Raw genomic sequence first — 18,621 nt, 5'->3', positions numbered from 1 at the left:
GCAAGCACTGGCTGATTGCTCCGATCACTGCAGCCACTCCCAGAAGTGGCTGCAGCGATCAGCCACAGCAATTAGCTGTCATAGGATCGCCCATGCTTGAGTCTGCTTCGATGCACTATAATTACAGTATGTCAGAGCAGCCTCCCTGCATGTCTACATGGACTCAAAGGTTTTAAAGAGGTATATGAATTTGTGTGCATTAAAACCCCAAATGTTATGATATTTTACATCAGATGTGGACCCAGAATAGACATTGCAAGGTTACAGGGAATCAGGTTCATTGTTGCAAAGATTAATTCATTTTGCAGAATAGAAGGATTTTCCTGAAGGCCACTTTGACCTCCTTGTTACGTAGGCTATATATCAGAGGGTTCAGCACAGGAGTAACAAGGGTGTACAGCACAGCCACCACCATCTTGTTCTTATCCATGGAGTAGCTAGAGGGTGGCTGGACATAGGTGTAGATGACAGTGGAGTAGTAGAGGCCAACCACAACAAGATGTGAAGAACATGTAGAGAAGGCTCTTTCCTTCCCTTCTGAGCCCTGAATTTTCAGGATGCTTCTGATGATGAAGCCATAAGACACAATGATAAGCAAGAAGTTTCCCATGGCTAGGAAAATATCGGCCATGAAGTCCATAACTTCATTGAGGTAAGTTGAGCTGCAGGATATTGCCAGCACGGCTGGGATCTCACAGAAGAAGTGCTGGATGAGGTTAGATCCACAGAACTCTAATCGTAGCATAAGCAATGTGTTCACTATGGAATTGAAGGCTCCCACTGCCCAGATGCAGGATGCTATTGTGATACAGACGTTCTTGGTCATGACGACTGCATAGTGTAAGGGATGACAGATGGCCATGTACCGGTCAAAGGCCATAGCAGTGAGGAGCATAAGCTCTGTTGATGTTGAGTATGTGAAGGTAAAGAGCTGAGCCATGCAGCCACTAAAGGAGATAGTTTTCTTTCCCAGTATCAGGTTCTGCATCATTTTGGGCAGAACACAGGAGGTGCAGATAATGTCAATTAGAGCCAGGTTAGCAATGAAGAAGTACATGGGTTTGTGCAGAGGCGGGTGGAGGGCAATTGCCAGGATGATCAGGGAGTTGCCCTGGATGGCAGCCATGAAGAGGCACAGGATGACTCCAAAGAACAGACCCTGAAGGTGAGGATATTCAAAGAGTCCCGTCATGATGAACTCAGACACCGTGGTATGGTTCTTGGCTTCCATTTACTTGGCATTTATTCTGAAATAATGAACATGGAGATGTAAATGATTGCAGCCAACTGAGAAGAAAAACAGCTACTCAGTTCATTAAAATTATGGGCAGGCCAAAAGCTATGAATGGATGCGTGGATGTGTGGATGAATATATAACAGTGGATGGAAATATTTCAAAATAACTGTCAATTCAGTTCAGCCTTTCAGACACTGGTGTTTAAAATAAGCTGGAACCAGTCTGAGAAGCTGCATCATCTGGGTCCCAGTGCTGCCTCTGGGTCTCAAGTTGACACATGCCACACACTATGCATATAGGACTGATCCTGTGTCTGAGGCCCTGGGTACCTGCCACAACATCAAGTCCTGGATGTGTACTGCCCGTTATACCCATGCAGGCCAGGCTGGGACCTCCCCCCACCTCCCATTGCATGCCAAATCCAGGGCCACAGCTCCTGCTCTAGCCAGGCCAGGGTGGGCACCAAGTTTAGCATGGATCCTGGAGCAGGCATTGTGTGTGACACTATCCTGGTCCAGCCAGCGGGGTTTGGATCTGGAATGTGGGGTTTCACCCATGGATTTCCCCACCCTTATGCCATATCTAACATCCACTCTGGCTGGTCTGGGACTGCATCATGTGTGGCACCTGCTCTGGCCAGTCTGGGACCAGAGTTTCAGGCAGAATCTGCCCCAGATTAGCTGAAGCAAGTTCTGTATTTAGCTTGCATCCAAGACTGGCCAGAGTGGGCACCCCAGGTGCTAGTTCTGGTATTTGAGTAAATTCCATTAATCTGGCACATGGACCAGTCCCTCATTAGTCATCTGGCCCACAAGGCCATATCAGTTTGCCATCTCTGTTTTAGGACATTCAAGATCCAGGTTTGGAAGCCTACACCCTACAACTCAGATATAGTCCACAAAGAGATTGGTGCAGCACCATGTGTTGCGAGGATTGAAGGCACACAAAGACAGGAGCACCTTCTCCACACTGTATTAAGCAGTCTTGTGCCACACTCTGCCGATCCCTTCTGTAGTTCCCATATTATCTACTGCCACTCCAGCAATCTGTGCTTTGTGCCCAGGGTAAGTCTCTCACCACCAAATTCAGTATGTTCCATTACCTCGGGTGACAGGAATTGGTGGCACTAGGAGAGAGTAATCAAAGACTGCAGTGGAAAGGAGCAAGAGAAGCCCTCAGTACAGAGCACGGAGGGCTAAGGCACTAACTAGAGGATTGGTGGCCGAAAGTGGTGGGCAGCCTGCCGTTGTAAGAAGTTCTACAGTTTGTACCAAAACTGAGCAATATAAAAACACGTAAACATTAAAAAAACCAAAACAACCCACAGCCTTTTCTTAGTTACTGAAGCCACATTCCTCCAGTTATGCAGTGATGGGAAGCTTCATAAAAACCTAGATGGTCTCAGCTGAAACCACTTTATATCATATTAGTAACAGAAGTATGGGCCCATCCACCTGAACTCGGCATACCATATAATCTGGAAATACTTTCATACAATCACAGCTCAGAAATAATATACATTCCATTATCTATATTAATTTAAAAAGTCTGAGCTGTTCCGCACAATTTTTTATATTTAGGGGGAAACAAAACATACAAAGTGAGGTTTGTACTTTCCTTTTATTCACTGATATCAATTAGGAATCATTCCCCTGAAATGATATAGCTGAAAGTTCCCTTCATTAGGTCTGTATTCATATGCATCTTTCAAATGACAGGAGAAAAGAAGAAACAAAATTTGATCTTTTTTTTAAAGTGGTTACACAAGTAGATGCATCTGCATTTTTACATCTAACATGAATTTCAGGATTATTTGAATACACCCTTCTCTAGTGCAGGTACTATTATCTTCTCCTTCACTGTGTTCAGCTTTCTCTCCTCTTGCTGTTGCCTATATTGCCATACTGAATATGCTCCCCTGCTATCTGGAATGAGGCTAGAGTGTTTCCATTGTGTAAAATGGAGTGCCAGAAGGAGTACGGATAAACATGTTGAAAGGAAGAAGACCCCCATGGTCAAGATTTCTCCTAGAACAAGTCTGTTTAAAATTTGTACCCATTGCATCACTTTACAGAGTCTATTGCAAACTCTTTCAGCACTCCTCCTATCTATTGAATCTTTTCTCATTCACATTACCATTATTGCATTGTACCACCACTGACTTTGGATTCTAACCACAGTGAAATTCACAGGAACTCTGGTGATGGCTGTGAATTCAGACCAGATATTCTATGTGTAACTCAGATCTGATCGCAGGCTAAATTTCATTAAGTCAACTGGAGAAATGTGTATTTTTACATAGGACAGTGAGCTAAATTTCAGAGTAAGTAAACACAGAACTAAATAAAAATATAGGAGTGGAATTTATTTAACTTCTGTGTGTTTGTGTATGTATATAATAATAATAATAATAATAATTATTATTATTATTATCATCATCATTATTATCATTATTATTTTATGTCAAATACCATTGAGATTCAATGGGAGATCCTGTGGTATTGAATGCCTTTATACATCTTTAAAATTCACAAGCCAAAGTACAAGTCATAAGACTTAATTTATTGATTCAAAAATTATTTCACTAGTGAGCCTTCTATATTTTACAAAGTATGTAAGAGACCATTTATACTTACTTTTATATATTATCATGGACAGCCAGAAAAGAGTCTGATCTTAGATAAACAATGAATAGCATTTGCCTAAAAAGAAAGAAAGAACAAAAGAAAGAAAAAACAGCAAATACATTGAGAAAAACCTCACCTCTGTAGATCCACACAGATTAATTCCTTACAATGAAGGAGATGATAATTTAAATACTAACTCCAAGTGACTTATAAATGTATGAGGATGATTCCTATTTTAAATAATCAGTGTACACAAAAAAATTCTTCAGTCCCTTGTGAACCTGTCAAAGATTTCACTCAAACAATGCCTCAAAGGAGAAGAAATGTGCGAGTCATTTAAGCTGGTCAAAAAAACATTCTGCATTAAGTTGGCAAAATACCTCTACAAGTCTGTTATGAAGGCATCTATCCTTTTATTAAATACCCTGACGGAAATATAATTTCCCCCTACTTTTTTTCGTAAATCTGATCAAGTTTCTACCAACACAGATAGGTTTCATATTAATCTCTTAGGATGAAAGGAAGAACTTTCAGGGTGCAATGATGGTCTCTTGTTAGATGAATGCTAGTTATGAGAGTGGCCAGGATTGAACCTTTCATCCAATGTGGTCTGTGGTTACTGGGCAAGCCAACAGCTGATCTGTGATCGAAACTAGCCAGGATTGAACCTTTCATCCAAAATGGCCTATGATCATGGGGCCAGATTGAAGCTGATCTGTGATCCAGACCAGGGGCTACTGGGTGCCTCCTGGCTCGGGGGGGAGGGGCACCAGCTGCCGATTGCTGATGGGCGGGGTGTTACCTGGAGGCCGATCACCACTGCTGGCGCTTCTCAGGTGTGGGCACCGGCCAGTGCTCTCCACTCCCTGGCTGGCGAGAGCCAATGGGGGGGCGGGGGAGGGGGACACATTCTCCCATGTCCCCCCCTACGTGTTGCCTATGATCCAGACTGACTTTCCACTCAGGAAATCAACCATACAGTGCCTCTGCTAATGGTCAGCTTCTGACACCCTGACTCACTAATTCCCTATTGGCCTTTGGAAGTCAGTTGGTCAGATCGACATCTTGCTGGGTGGAAAATAGTGTAGTTCAGTAAATCCAATGGGCTATATTCTGAGCTGAAGTTAAACCAATATAGTGCATCAATTTGACTCTGTTTTACCAAACCCAGGATTGAATGTCAGGGGGCACATCTACACATGCAATTACTGCTATATGGTTTTACTGCACAGTAATTTGGGAGCAGATTTGCTCCTTGTGGCAGTATCCTGCTCCAGGCCTCCTCCAGCCCCTGCTTCACTCCCCTGAAGCAGCCAGGGGGAGCTAGTGGCTCCAGCCATACCTGCCTGGGGGCCACAGGCCACCTGTGTTTCTGGCCCAGAGCAGTCTTCAGCATACTGGCATACCCCTTTCCAACTCTGTCTCCAGAGCATCTGACCACTGTGCGATGGCTGCTCCACCTGCAAACTGCAGGAGTGGTGACCAACACCCTGGGCTTCTCCTTGCTGCCCTGTTCACTGCACTTAACTGCTGTGGTGACCGCTGCCTGGCCCTGGGCAGTCTTGGCCATATCCAGGCCCACTCTACTCTGTGCTGCATAGCCTCATGGCCAAGGTCACCACTGCATCTGAGGCCCCCTACCCCCATGCTGATGATAACCAGCCCCTGGCTCTTCACACAGACCCTGAAAGGGATGCAGATGATGCACACCTCAATGCCACTACTCTATCTAGGAGCTCCTGGGGCTTCAGCCCCTGGGGGCCTGCCTAGCCATTCAGAACTGGTGGCTGCACATTGTCCAGTACACCTTGGACAATGAGCAGTGGCTGGACTCATTCTGGATGACCAGGGCCACCTTCCTGGAGCTCCTCAACCAGGACCGGGAGCAGCAGTCTACCACCGTGCAGCCATCCCTCCCCATGGAGACCCGGCAAAGTCATCATCATGCTCAAGCTTGTCACACCCACCAGCCTGTGCTCTAGGCCACCTCTCCAGTGTGGGCAAAGTAACCACTGGGGAGGCATCCTGGAGGTCTGTGGCACCTTCCAGGACATGCTGGGGCACACTGTGCTCCGCATCCATGACCCCCTGGAGCTGGTGGCAGGATTCCGTGCCCTGGTTTTCTCCCAGGGCATTGAGGCCCTGGATGATACCCACATCCCCATCACATGCCCACCAAATAGTGACCACTCATGCTACAGCCAGTGGACTTTCATTCCATCATGCTGCAGGCTATTGTCGACCTTCACCAACGTTAACATCGGCTGGGCTGGCAGCACCCACGATGACCATCTTCCACATCTCTGCTCTGCCAGTCCTGGTAGAGAGTAGGCAATTCACACCAGGGTGCTGAACCTCCAGTTGGGGGAGGTGATGATCCCACCCCTCTTTATTGGGAAGAGCAACATCCCACCAGATCATTGTCACAGCCTGTGTGCTGCATAACACCTGTGAGGCCCAGAGGAAACATTTCTATGAATCATGGGTAGAGAGGCAGTGGGCAGACACCTGGCAGCGGGAGTGCCAGATGCGGGAGCAATGACCCACCCTCTGCCCCCAAGGCTCCTGGCAAGCCATACACCCAGGAACGTGGACCAGTACACCAGGTGCAAGAGGCACTGGAGAATCACCTGCACTTGCACCCCTTGCTGTAGACTACCTGGATGGTTGGCCATGGACCCCAGCCCCAATGCACACCCCCAGCCCCATACTCATTGTGGACAATTTTCTGGAAAACATTTTATTCCCTTCCACAAAAACATATGCCATCTGAGCCCCTCTCCTGAACCACAGAGCCTCTCCCCACCCCCCCGTCCAAACCAAACAGACTCTCCCCACCTTCTTCCCAAATCCCAGAGCCCAAATCCCACCCACCACCAATAAAGCACCCTCTTCCCCATACAGACTATGTACATTGTGCTTTGTGTCCCCTCCTGGAGTGGGGGCCAGGAGTGCAGGCACCTACAGGGTGGAGCCCAAGGACAGGTCCAGCACCCTGGCCTTTGATCACACCACTACAGGTGCATCGGCCATGGTGAGGCTGTCATGGGTGATTAGCCCACCTAGGGCCAGGGCCAGCAAGGCATGCACATGGTGCTGCCCCCATTGTGGGCAGCTCCTGTACAGGGGCAACATGGAGCCTAGGTGAGTTGTGGGGCGGTGAGGGACAGGTTGGGGGGCTAACTGGTGGGGAACCCAGGGAGGTGCCAGGGCAGGGGCCCTAGCTATTGGAGGCACTGTTGCACATCAGACCAAGCTTACTGGCAGGCTTGCGGCTGGGCAGCATGTGGTTGCCAGGGTGCAGGTAGGGCTAGCACCAGGGGTTGGGCAGTTGGCAGGAGGAAGGAGACTGCCAGAGCCAGGGTGGTGTCCAGCACCCAGAGTTCCATGTCTATGGCCTCCACTGCTCTGGTCATGATATCAGTCTGCTACTCCTGGGTCTCCAGCATCCTCTCAAAGAGGGCAATGTGCCTCTCCTCAATGGCCAGGAGCCTGTCCCTGAATGCTCAGTCCTCCCAGGTCCTCCACACACCAGGCCCTCAAGTCTGTCAGCCACTCCTCTGCCATGGTGACCAGCTGGTCCAGCAGCCAGGTCCAGTCCTGAGTTTGCTGCTGCTGGAATCAGTACATATGGAGGGCCCTGGCTGAGGCTGGTCTTGATTCATAGACATTAGGGCTGGAAGGGACCTTGAAGATCAACAAGTCCAGCCCCCTGCCCCAGGGAAAGGAAGTCAGCTAGAGTCAAAGTATCCCAGCAAGATAAACATCCAAAATGTCTTGAAAGAGTCCAGAGTAGGTGCCTATACCACTTCTGGAGGGAGTCTATTCCAGGCCTTGGGGGCTTCGACAGTAAAGTTTTTCCTTATGTCCAGCCAAAAACAGACACGGAGGAGTTTATGACCATTGGTCCTTGTTATCCTTTAGGATGGTCTGGGGAACAGGTGTTCCCCCAGATCCTGATGCACACCCCTTACGTACTTATAGGCAGGCAGTCACCACATCCCCCCTAAGCCTGAGCTTTTCCAAGCTGAAGAGTCCCATGGCTCTCAGCCTCTCATCATAAGGCCTATTCTTTTGCCCTCTGATCATGTGCATCGCTCTCCTCTGGACTCTCAAGCTTCTCAACATCTTACTTGAATTCAGGAGCCCAGAACTGGATGCAGTACTCCAGCTGCAGCCTCACCAAGGCCAAGTACAGCGGGAGGATGACATCCTAGATTTCATAGACATTCGGGCTGGAAGGGACCTCAGAAGATCATCGAGTCCAGCCCCCTGCCCCAGGGGCAGGAAGTCAGCAGGGGGCATAGGATCCCAGCAAGATAAATATCCAAATTTCTCTTGAAGGTGTTCAAAGTGGGTGCTTGAACCACCTCCAGTGGCAGTCAATTCCAGACATTGGGGGCTTGGACTGTAAAGAAGTTCTTCCTTATGTCCAGCCTGAAATGGTCCTGAAGGAGTTTGTGACCATTTGATCTTGTTATCCTCTGGGGCGCTCTGGTGAACAGAAGTTCCCCCAGATCCTGGTGAGCACCTCTGTTAACCTTATAGGCAGCCACCAGATCACCCCTAAGCCTGTGCTTTTCCCGGCTGAAGAGTCCCATAGCTCTCAGCCTCTCATTATAAGGTCTGTTTTCCTGACCTCTGATCATGCGCATGGCTTTCCTCTGCGCTGTCTCAAGCTTCTCCAAATCCTTTTTGAATTGTGGAGGCCAAAACTGGACACAGTACTCCAGCTGAGGCCTCCCCAAGGCCGAGTACCATGGGAGAATGACATCCTGGGATTTGCTGGAGAAGCATTTATGGATGCAAGCCAGCATTTTTTCTCATTTTACTAGCTGCAGCATCACATTGAAGGCTCATGTTCATCTTGTGGTCAATCATGACCCCAAGTCCTTTTCGTCCATAATGCTAGCCAGCATAGCACTGCCAGGCTTATAAGCATGCTGTGGATTTTTCTTCCCAAGGTGGAGAACCTTGCATTTTTCAGTGTTAAACACCATCATGTTCTCATCCGCCCATTTCCTGAGCTTGTCAAGGTCAGCCTGGATCGCCCCCCTATCCTCAGATGTGGACGTTTTACCCCAGAGTTTGGTGTCATCGGTGAACTTGGCCTGTCTGCTTCTGATACCAATGTCCACATCATTAATGAAGATGTTGAATAGTGTTGGCCCAAGGACAGAGCCTTGAGGGACCCCACTGGTCACAGGGTACCACGGCAATTGACTTCCATCAACCACCACCCTCTGGGTCTGATCACAGAGCCAGTTCCCCAGCCAGCAGATTGTGGTGCAGCCGAAGCTGCCGTTGGCCAGTTTTACCAAGAGGTGATCATGGGATACCAGATTGAAGGCTTTTTTAAAGTCAAGATATACAACATCAATCTCCTCTCCCTTGTCCAGGTGATAGGTCACCTGGTCATAAAAAGGAAATGAGATTGGTCAAGCTAGACCTACCCACAACAAACCCATGCTGGCTATCACTCAGGATGCTGCCCTCTGTCAGTCTGTTAAGAATGGTCTCTTTGATAATCTTTTCTAAGACCTTCTCCAGAATAGAGGTCGGGCTGATGGGCCTGTAGTTTGCCAGATCCTGAGATTTACCTGAGAAGCATCTATGGATGCAAGACACAGTTTTGTTTGCTTTACCAGCTGCAACATCACATTGGTGGCTGATGTTCATCTTGTGGTCAATCATGACCCCCAAGTCTCTTTTAGCCATGGTGCTAGCGAGCATAGCACTGCCGAGCCTATAAGCGTGCTGCAGGGTTTCCCTGCCCCACTCCCAAGGTAAAGTACCTTGCATTTTTTGGTATTGAACATCATCATGTTTATATCCACCCACTTACAAAGCTTATCCAAGTCAGCCTGGATCACTAGCCTATCCTCAGGTGTGGGCACTATGCCCCAAAGTTTAGTGTCATCAGCAAACTTGGTCAGTACACTGCTGACACCAATGTCCACATCATTAATAAAGATGTTGAAGAGAACCGATCCAAGGACAGAGCCGTAGGGGACACCACTGGTCACGGAGTGCCATAATGATTCACTTCCATCAACTACTACTCTCCGAGTCCACCCTCAGAGCCATTTTCTCAGCCATCAGACTGTGGTGTAGCCAAGGCTACATTTGGCCAATTTTTGCATAAGGAGATCATGGGACACCAGATCAAAGGCTTTTTTGGAGTCCAGATATATGATGCCAATCTCTTCTCCATTGTCCAGGTGATGTGTCACCTGGTCATAGAAGGAGATGAGGTTCGTCAAGCAAGACCTACCCATGACAAACCCATGCTGGCTGTCCCTTAGCAAGTTGCCCTCAGCCAGCTTATCAAGAAGGGTCTCTGATAATTTTCTCCAGAATCTTCCTGGGGACTGAGGTCAAACTGATTGTCCTGTAATTCCTGGGATCTACTTTCCGCCCTTTCTTGAAGATGGGTATCACATTGACCTTCTTCCAGTCTTCAGGTACTTCATCTGAGCGCCACGAGTTTTTGAACATTTTTGCCAATGGTTGGGCTATGACTCCTGCCAGCTCCTTGAGTACTCTAGAGTATAGTCTGTCAGGACCAGCTGACTTGAAGATGTCCAGCCTCTCACGGTGTTCATTTAGAAGGTCTACACCAATGCTGGGTATAGATACACCCTCACCCTGGCTTTCCTGCATCATGAGAGGCAGGGCAGTCCCTTTGGGCTGGTGAAGGATGGACGCAAAGTACCCATTAAGCAGGTTGCCTTTTCCTGGGTGTCGGTTATCAGTTTTCCCATTTGGTTTAGCAGAGGTCCAATGTTACCATGTTACCCTTGCTTTTTTTCCAACTCCCTATAGATCTGAAAAAGGACTTTTTATTATCCTTGATATATGAAGCCAGATGGAGTTCAGTTACAGCCTTGGCTTTCCTGGTCCACTCCCTGCAGGCATGGACCAGTGCTGAGTACTCCTCCTTGGTGGTTATTCCAGCCTTCCATCATTTATAAGCCTCTCCTTTTAGGAACAGAAGGTCCTCAAGTTCCCTGCTGAGCCAAGGGGGTTGCTGTGCCCTTTTGCTACCCTTCCTTCAAGATGGGATGGGCAACCTTTGTGCTGTCAGGATTGCTTCACTGAAGAGCAAACACTCCTCTTGGACTCCTCTTCCTGTAAAGCCATGGGTCCCTTAGGGCAGTGCTTCTCAAAGTGGTGGTCCGTGTGTGAGGAGTGATCTAAAAACTATTATGTATAGCCCAAGCAAAAATAAATGTTGTGACAAATGCCCATCTGTAATGATAAGGAAGAGACAGTTTTAGATAAAAGAGGCTTAAAAACAAAAGCAGAATCAGAGGACTGGGTCAAAGAGTTCATTAAAATATGAAAAATCATGCCCCTAGATAAAAAAAAAAGTATGTTAATAAAACATACATATATATATATATATAAATGAGATATATAGCTAAAACACAGGTATAAAGACATGTTTAATAAAGAACTCCTTGTGTCACTCCTTTATAACTAATTAATAAACAAGGATGTATATAGAGGTCCAAAACCCCTGTATAAAAGATGTTTAGAATTAGAAATCTGTGTGCTTGTTACATAAAATTATTCCGCTTACACCTTTTATTGCTAGCAATAAATCTTCTTTATACTTTCACCCCTGGTATCTTTATTGGCCGTTACATACCAGACATGATCCCAGACTTGAGCTGGGGCTCAACAGTTTTTGGCGACCCAGATGGGACTGTTTTAAATAAGCTTTGCCAGGACTAACTGACAACCAGACAACGGCTCCTCCTTATCAAATGTCAGGCGCGCCCCGGGATCTCTTTTCCCGGTGAGACTTTTGTTTCAGGGGGAGCTGGATCGCTGAGGCGGCAATAGCCTAACGGTGCAACGCCATAGAGTGAAAATACCAGTAACAGGCACCTGGGTGAGAGGATAAAAAGGGCATAAGGCCTACCGTCAGTATGCCTGCCTGGGATTATCTCTGTAAGTATTCTGTCTGGCCCGAGTCCAAGACCAGTGATTTTTCCCCTGTGAGGACGAGTACTAAGAACAGATCCCTGGATCCCAGGTAAGTCGGACGGTCAGAACTGGGAAGGCAGCCCTGAGATGGGTACTCTTAACAATAAGGTTAAGAAATGTACCCCCCTCTCTTGTGTATCGGGACACTGGCCAGAGTTTGGTGGGGATCCTATGACTAAGAAGAAAGCTAAATTCTTCTATAAAACTGCGTGGCCACGCTATCAGCTAGATGATCAAAAACATTGGCCTCCGGAGGGAAGTGTTAATTATAATACCATCTTACAATTGATTTTGTTCTGCCGGCAGAATGATAAATGGGAGGAATTGATGTATGCGCAAGCGTTTATGTCTCTTTATAGAAATAAAAAGGTTTTGGAGGAATGTGGATTGGGGGAGGGAGTTGGGATCTGGGAGATAGCTGTGGCTCAACCAACTACAAATCCTGTCCTGGACTGTCCGGAGCCAGAGGCTCCCCCCCCGCTCTGCTGCCTTTACCTTATTCTCTTCCTCTTCCCCCTCCTCCTCCTGATTCATCTGATTCCTCGTTGACATCTGTTCTTCCTGCTTCTTCTCCCCCCCCTCCCCCCAAGGCGGAGGTTGAGAATACTCCCCGACCCAGGAATCTAAAACAGCACCAGCCATGGCCGTCAGGTGCTTGGCAATCTCTAGAATCCCCGACTACTCCTGATATAACCCCGGGAGGTGGGTGGAAAATACAGTTAGAAGCAGACTCCGGGGTTAAGGAAAAACATCGCAGGGAATCTGATCCTGGCTGTGAGAAGGGAAATGGGGTATTTCCCCTAAAAAAACAAGTAATACCCAGGCCCCTCGAAGATGATGGTGAGCCAACCTACCGTCAAACCTTTGTGCACGTTCCTTTCACTACCTCAGACTTGTATAATTGGCAAAACAATACCCCCAGCTTGAGAGAAGATCCTAAAAAGGTACAAAACCTGTTTAAAATGATTTTCAAAACCCATAACTCGACCTGGGCAGATGTTCAGTCTTTTAGATATCCTGTTGACACCAGAAAAAAAAAAACTGATAATAGGCAAAGCCCATGAGTACGTGGAAAAGGAAATTACCACAGGAAACCTGCAAAGAAATAGGGACGATCATGTCCCCACCCAGGAGCCAGATTAAAAACCAGACCAAGATATAACCTCCATCCGTGCCTATCGAAAATATATCCTCCGAGAATTGAGAGATGCTGTGAAAAAAACCTCAGAATCTCAATAAGATATATGAGGTTCAACAGGAGACGAATGAGACCCCGAGTGCTTTCTTAGAAAAAATTTACACTACTTTCAGACAATACACTCGTGAGGACCCGGAGGATACATCAAATGCTTGCATGATAAATATGATCTTTATAGGTCAGAGTGCACCGGACATTAAAAAAAAATTGCAAAAGACAGACGGAGCACCAGGTATGCCTATTTCCCAACTAATAGATATTGCTTACCAAGTATTTACTAACTGAGAAAGTGTTCAGGAAAAACAACAGGACAAAAAAGATGAAGATGCAGACAGCCCTAGTGACAGCTACAATCACAAAAAAAACCAAAAATGAGGGATCCCGGAGACAGCCTCAGAGGCGGGGTCCACTAAAAAAAGATCAGTGTGCCTATTACAAACAAAAGGGACACTAAAAACAAAAATGCCCCTATCGGAAAGTTGATAAAGATAAAAAAAAAAGAGGAGAGCAGTGGACTGTTTGCTTTTAAAAGGGATTCAGATTAAAGGGAACCGGAGGCCTGAAAAAAAAGATAACCCAGATCCCAGTGTCCCCTGACGAGCCTCTGGTTAAAATGCAACTAGGGGACAGAGATAAATTGATAGATTTTCTTGTTGATACAGGTGCTGCCCATTCCGTCTTAACTCAAAAACTAAAACCTTTAAATAAAAAGACTGTGCCGGTGATAGGGGTTACAGGGAAGGCAATAACACGACCCTTTCTACAGCCAATGACCTATAATCTTAGACAGGCCAAAGTCACCCATCAATTTTTATACATGCCAGACTGCCCCGTTCCCCTTTTAGGGAGAGACCTCCTCTATAAACTGCAAGCTACGTTGTCGTTCCAGGATAGACAAATGTTTTTAACGGCGCCTCCTAAAAAGGGGTGGCATTTACAGGCTTGCCTTCTCGGCCTTCTCCGAGAGGAAAGTACACCGGATATTCCTCAAACCCTGCTCGATGCTGTTGTTCCATGGATACGGACAGGTCACCGACCCAAAAAGGCTAAAAATGCTGACCCTATAAAAATTCAACTTTTGCCAGGGGCCCAGCCTCCATATATAAAACAATATCCAATGCGGATAAAAGCCAGAAAAGGACTAAAGCCGTTAATTAAACGGTTCCTGGAGTATGGCCTTCTCCATAAATGCACATCAGCTTTTAACACACCCATCTTGCCTATAAAAAAGCCTAAGAGTGATAAATATCATTTCGTCCAAGACTTGAGAGCTATAAATAAAGTGGTTATAAATATATACCCGGTGGTTCTTAATCCATACACTTTGCTGTCTGCCTTAAACGCAGATCATAATTGGTTTACGGTTATTGATTTAAAAGATGCTTTCTTCTATATACCGATAGAGAGGAGAGCTAAAAAAATATTTGCATTTAAATAAAAAGACCCAGATACTAACATTAAGACTCAGTTTTGCTGGACTGTCTTACCCCAAGGGTTTAAAAACAGACCAACCCTATTCGACACTACATTAAACAAGGATCTACATAGGCTAAAACTGCCACTGTCCTGTGCTCTTTTGCAATATGTGGATGACTTGCTGTCATGGCGGGGTCCTTTAGGAGGGCCGTGATTTCCTTAAGGCCCTCTCTCCGTGCCAATTCGGCCCAAGGGCACCCTCGATTCTCACCCGCCACGTCTTTGATGCTTAGTAGGTTCGGGAGGCTGCCTTGCGTCTCTCCTTGGGCACGTAAACTCCTGGACCCCTCGTGGGTCTTATCCTGCACCCATGGGTGCCTTGAGGCACCCTAGCCTTATGGGCTACGCGTGGCTCCTACCACCCCTAATACCACGCCCCAAGCCTCGCTGATGGGATAGACGTTGTCCTGTCACAAATCAACTTGCCCGCTCTCCCGGGCCTCCTCTGTACTCTAGCCCACTCTGGGCTCTCTCTAATAGTGTTGTCCCGCTCAGGGACCCTTATCCCCTCTGGGAACTCATATTGAGCCCTACGGTCTTTTAGGCCCACCGCGCTGCTAACCTCCCCCCTCCGGGCGCACCGTGCCGCTATCCCCTCTTGCCAGGGACCACTGCCGCACCTTGCCCTTCTCCTGGGCTTTGTGCTGCTAACCCCCGTCGCCAGGGTCCACCACAGCACCCTGCCCATGTCTGAGGTCTATTGCAGCACTAGCCTACTACCCGGGCTTGCCACGCCCGTCTCGGGCTCCTCAACAGTCTCCCCCTCTCGGGGCCCTTACATGCCTGCGCCGAGCTTCTCAATAATATCACCCCAACTCTGGGGCTCGCTGTGCCCACGCTGGGCTCCTCAATAATAGCGCCCCCTCTCTGGGGCTGGCCATGCCCGCACTGGGGCTTCTCCAGGCTGCCCCTCTCTGGGGCTGGCTGTGCTCATGCTGGGGCCTTCTCAAGGCTGCCCCTCTCTGGGGCTGGGGTCTATGCACCCCGTAAGTGATGCCCTTGCTGGCATCTGCTGCGCCCGTCCTGGGCTTCCTACTATGGCGCTCCCCCTCTCTTGGGGCTCGCCGCGCCCACCTCGGGCTTCTCAATGCTGCCCCGCTCTGGGGCTGGGGTCTACGTACCCCGCACACAACCCGGGTTCTATATTCCCCGCCCGCAACCCACTGGTTGCGCTCCACGCTGCAAGCTGCTCTCTTGGCTCTAGGGCACCTCACCCTCTCTGGGGTCCCTACGAGGCCTCCTCCAACCCCTACAGCCTCACCCAAGCCTCCGGTGTAATATCAAAGCCTGAACACAAACTCGAGCCTCCTGGCTATAACTCAAACATAACGCTCTCTGGCTGTAACAACTTAACTCCAAGCCATCAGGCTAAACCATGGCGGTTCCTGTGATTCTCACTTCCTAGGTCCAGGAGCTCCTGCCCCTCTGGCTGCTAGCAGTGAACTGCCAGCCTGGCCTCAGCCCTGGGCTTTATAAGGGCCAGGCCCTGCCTCCTACAGGCAGCTGGCTCTCCTTAGTTGCCCTGGCAACCTGCAGCTGTGCTCGTTACCCTGGCAACGCTCATCTGGGCTTGTTATGTCCTGCCAGGGCTCTCTCTCTCCCTGGCAGCTTCTACTCCTTAGGAGCAGGCACTGAGGTGCCCTACAACACTTGCTTTTAACAGCCACCACTAAAGCAAGCTGCTTAAAAAAAACAATTTGCCTCCTTAATTTTCTGAGACAAAAAGGATACTGGGTGTCCAAAAATAAAATACAGCCCATATCCCAGAAGATAACATACTTAAAATTTAAATTACAGCCTGGTCAGAGAGCCCTGTTGCCTAAAAAAAAAAAAGCTATATGCCAGCTAGCACCCCCAAAAACAAAGAAACAACTACGGGGATTCTTAGATACAATAGGTTTTTGCAGGATTTAGATTCCAAATTTTGGGGTTATTACAAAACCTCTATATAGAGCTACACAAAAAAATAAAAAGGTGCTCAAATAAACTAAAAAATATAAACAAACATTCTGCCAGTTAAAGCAGGCTCTCATTAAAACACCTGCCTTAAGACTACCGGACATAAATAAGCCTTTTTCCCTTTTTGTGCATGACCGAAAAAAAATAGCCGTGAAAATATTAACACAAAAATTAAATAGCTGACAAAGACCAGTGATATATATGTCTAAAAAACTAGACTTTGTGTCATCCGGATGGCCTGCTTGTCTCCAGGCTGTTGCTGCCACCTGTCTGCTAATACAAAAAGCTAAAAAGTTAACCCTAGGCCATAAAATGACTGTCTATGTGCCTCACACAGTGCTTACAGTCCTGGAGCAAAAAAAAAAAACTGGTTAACCCCGGGACAAATGGCTCGATATCAGGCCATCCTCCTAGATAAGCCTAAAATAAAATTGACCATTTCTCACACTATAAATCCAACAACACTTGTTGCCATCTATGGCTGACACACCAGATCTTATACATGATTGCCTGCAAACATTAGAAGCTGTTTATTCTTCAAGACCAAATCTGAGAGACAGACCTCTTTAAAAAGCTGACCTGGAGTTCTACACTGATGACAGCTCAAATATAAAAAATAAAATTCAAAAATCCAGATACACTATCATAACTACACAGAATGTGATAGAAGCAAGACCTTTAAACCCATCTGTTTCAGCTCAAAAGGCTAAACTCATTGCTATGACTCGGGCTTTACAATTGGCAGCCAACAAAACTGTCAATATTTATACTAACTCTAAATATATTTTCCTTGTTTTACATACTCACGGAGCACTGTGGAAAGAGCGGGGTCTACTTAATGCTAAAAAAACAGACATTAAACATAGCAAGCAAATAAAAGCTCTCCTCAAGACACTCTAAAAACCAAAAGAGATAGCGATAATACATTATAAAACACATCAGAAAGGGAACGACCCCTCCATAAAAGATAATCGATTTGCTAACGCTACAGTAAAGAAAACAGCTAAAAAACCTCAGACAAACTTGCTGCCCAAAATAAATAATCTATTACCTCTCCTCCCAGACCTATACCAGCCTGTGACACCACAGTATGGGGAAAGAGACAAACAATTAATAAAAAAATTTCAAGCAAAGAAGGGAAAACACAGGTGGCTAATAACAAAAGATGGCCACATTATCATCCCAGCTGCCTAGGTTCATATAATAATAAAGAGCGCTCATCATGATACCCACTACAGACCCAGGGCCCTGATAAGATAGATCAGTCACTATATAACTAAAATGAGATTAAGAGAGGCTGCCAAAAAAATATCAAAGACATGTGAGGTCTGCCAGAAAAATAACCCAAAAAAAACCAAAAAAAAACTTCAAAACATCAAAGAATAGGCAATGGGCCAAAAAAAAAATGGCAGATAAATTTTACTGAGTTGCCCCGGCAACAAGGGATAAGATATCTCCTTGTCTTTATAAACACTTTCTCTAATTGGGTTGAGTGCTTCCCCTCTCGGACTGCCCAAGCCCGAGAGGTGGTCAAAACACTCCTACAAAAAATCATACCTCGCTTCAGACTTCCAAAAAACATAGGGTCAGACAATAGCCCACATTTCATTACACAAATTACTCAAAAAGTTTCTAAATTCCTAAAAATTGTCACAACACAAAGGATGTGATTTTTGGTTTTGTGTGCTTCGGCACTGCTAAATTGTTCCCGCTAAATTACAGCTTCTTTGCACGGTGGAGTTTTCTGCTGCAAAAGAGAACCCCGGTGCAAGGTAGAATTTCCCGCCAATTTGAAGCTTTCTTTGCAGGGTGCATTTCTTAGTTGCAGCACAGAAATGCTCGTTGCAAAGAGTTCCCACCATTTGTATGCTAATTCGAGCCCCATTATTGGCCAGTTCTAAATTATTCACACGTGGCGGCTAGTGATTGGCTTGCTAGCCGTATAAAAAGCTTGAGTGGTTTCCGCCCAAGTTGGAGGACTCCATGAACACCGGGAGGAGGAGACTTCATGCTGTGTGAAGATCTCTAAGCACTGTGGATCCTTACGGACCCAGTGCATTTCAAGCAGGCAACAGAGGTCTGATCAGCCTCTGGCCTCTCCCCGTCGCCGATAGATTCCTAGACGTATC

The 18,621-nt window shown here is 46.9% G+C and overlaps 1 protein-coding gene across 1 annotated transcript; it reads right to left on the bottom strand.

Annotated features, from left to right (window-relative positions):
- Positions 1–292: 292 nt before the first annotated feature.
- LOC102375329 (olfactory receptor 13G1-like) lies at positions 293–1,231 on the bottom strand. Its single transcript, XM_014526113.2, has one exon. The coding sequence runs from the start codon at positions 1,229–1,231 to the stop codon at positions 293–295; it is 939 nt and encodes a 312-aa protein (XP_014381599.1).
- Positions 1,232–18,621: the final 17,390 nt, after the last annotated feature.

The sequence above is a fragment of the Alligator sinensis genome, unplaced genomic scaffold (assembly GCF_000455745.1).
Source record: "Alligator sinensis unplaced genomic scaffold, ASM45574v1 scaffold1485_1, whole genome shotgun sequence".
NCBI lineage: Eukaryota > Metazoa > Chordata > Crocodylia > Alligatoridae > Alligator > Alligator sinensis.
Note: the sequence above shows the minus strand (reverse complement) of the source record. Positions and strands in the feature narration are given on the sequence as shown.

What these genes read in the sequence shown, in the direction of transcription:
- LOC102375329 (XM_014526113.2), bottom strand. Translation starts at nt 1,231, where the DNA reads ATGGAAGCCAAGAACCATACCACGGTGTCTGAGTTCATCATGACGGGA.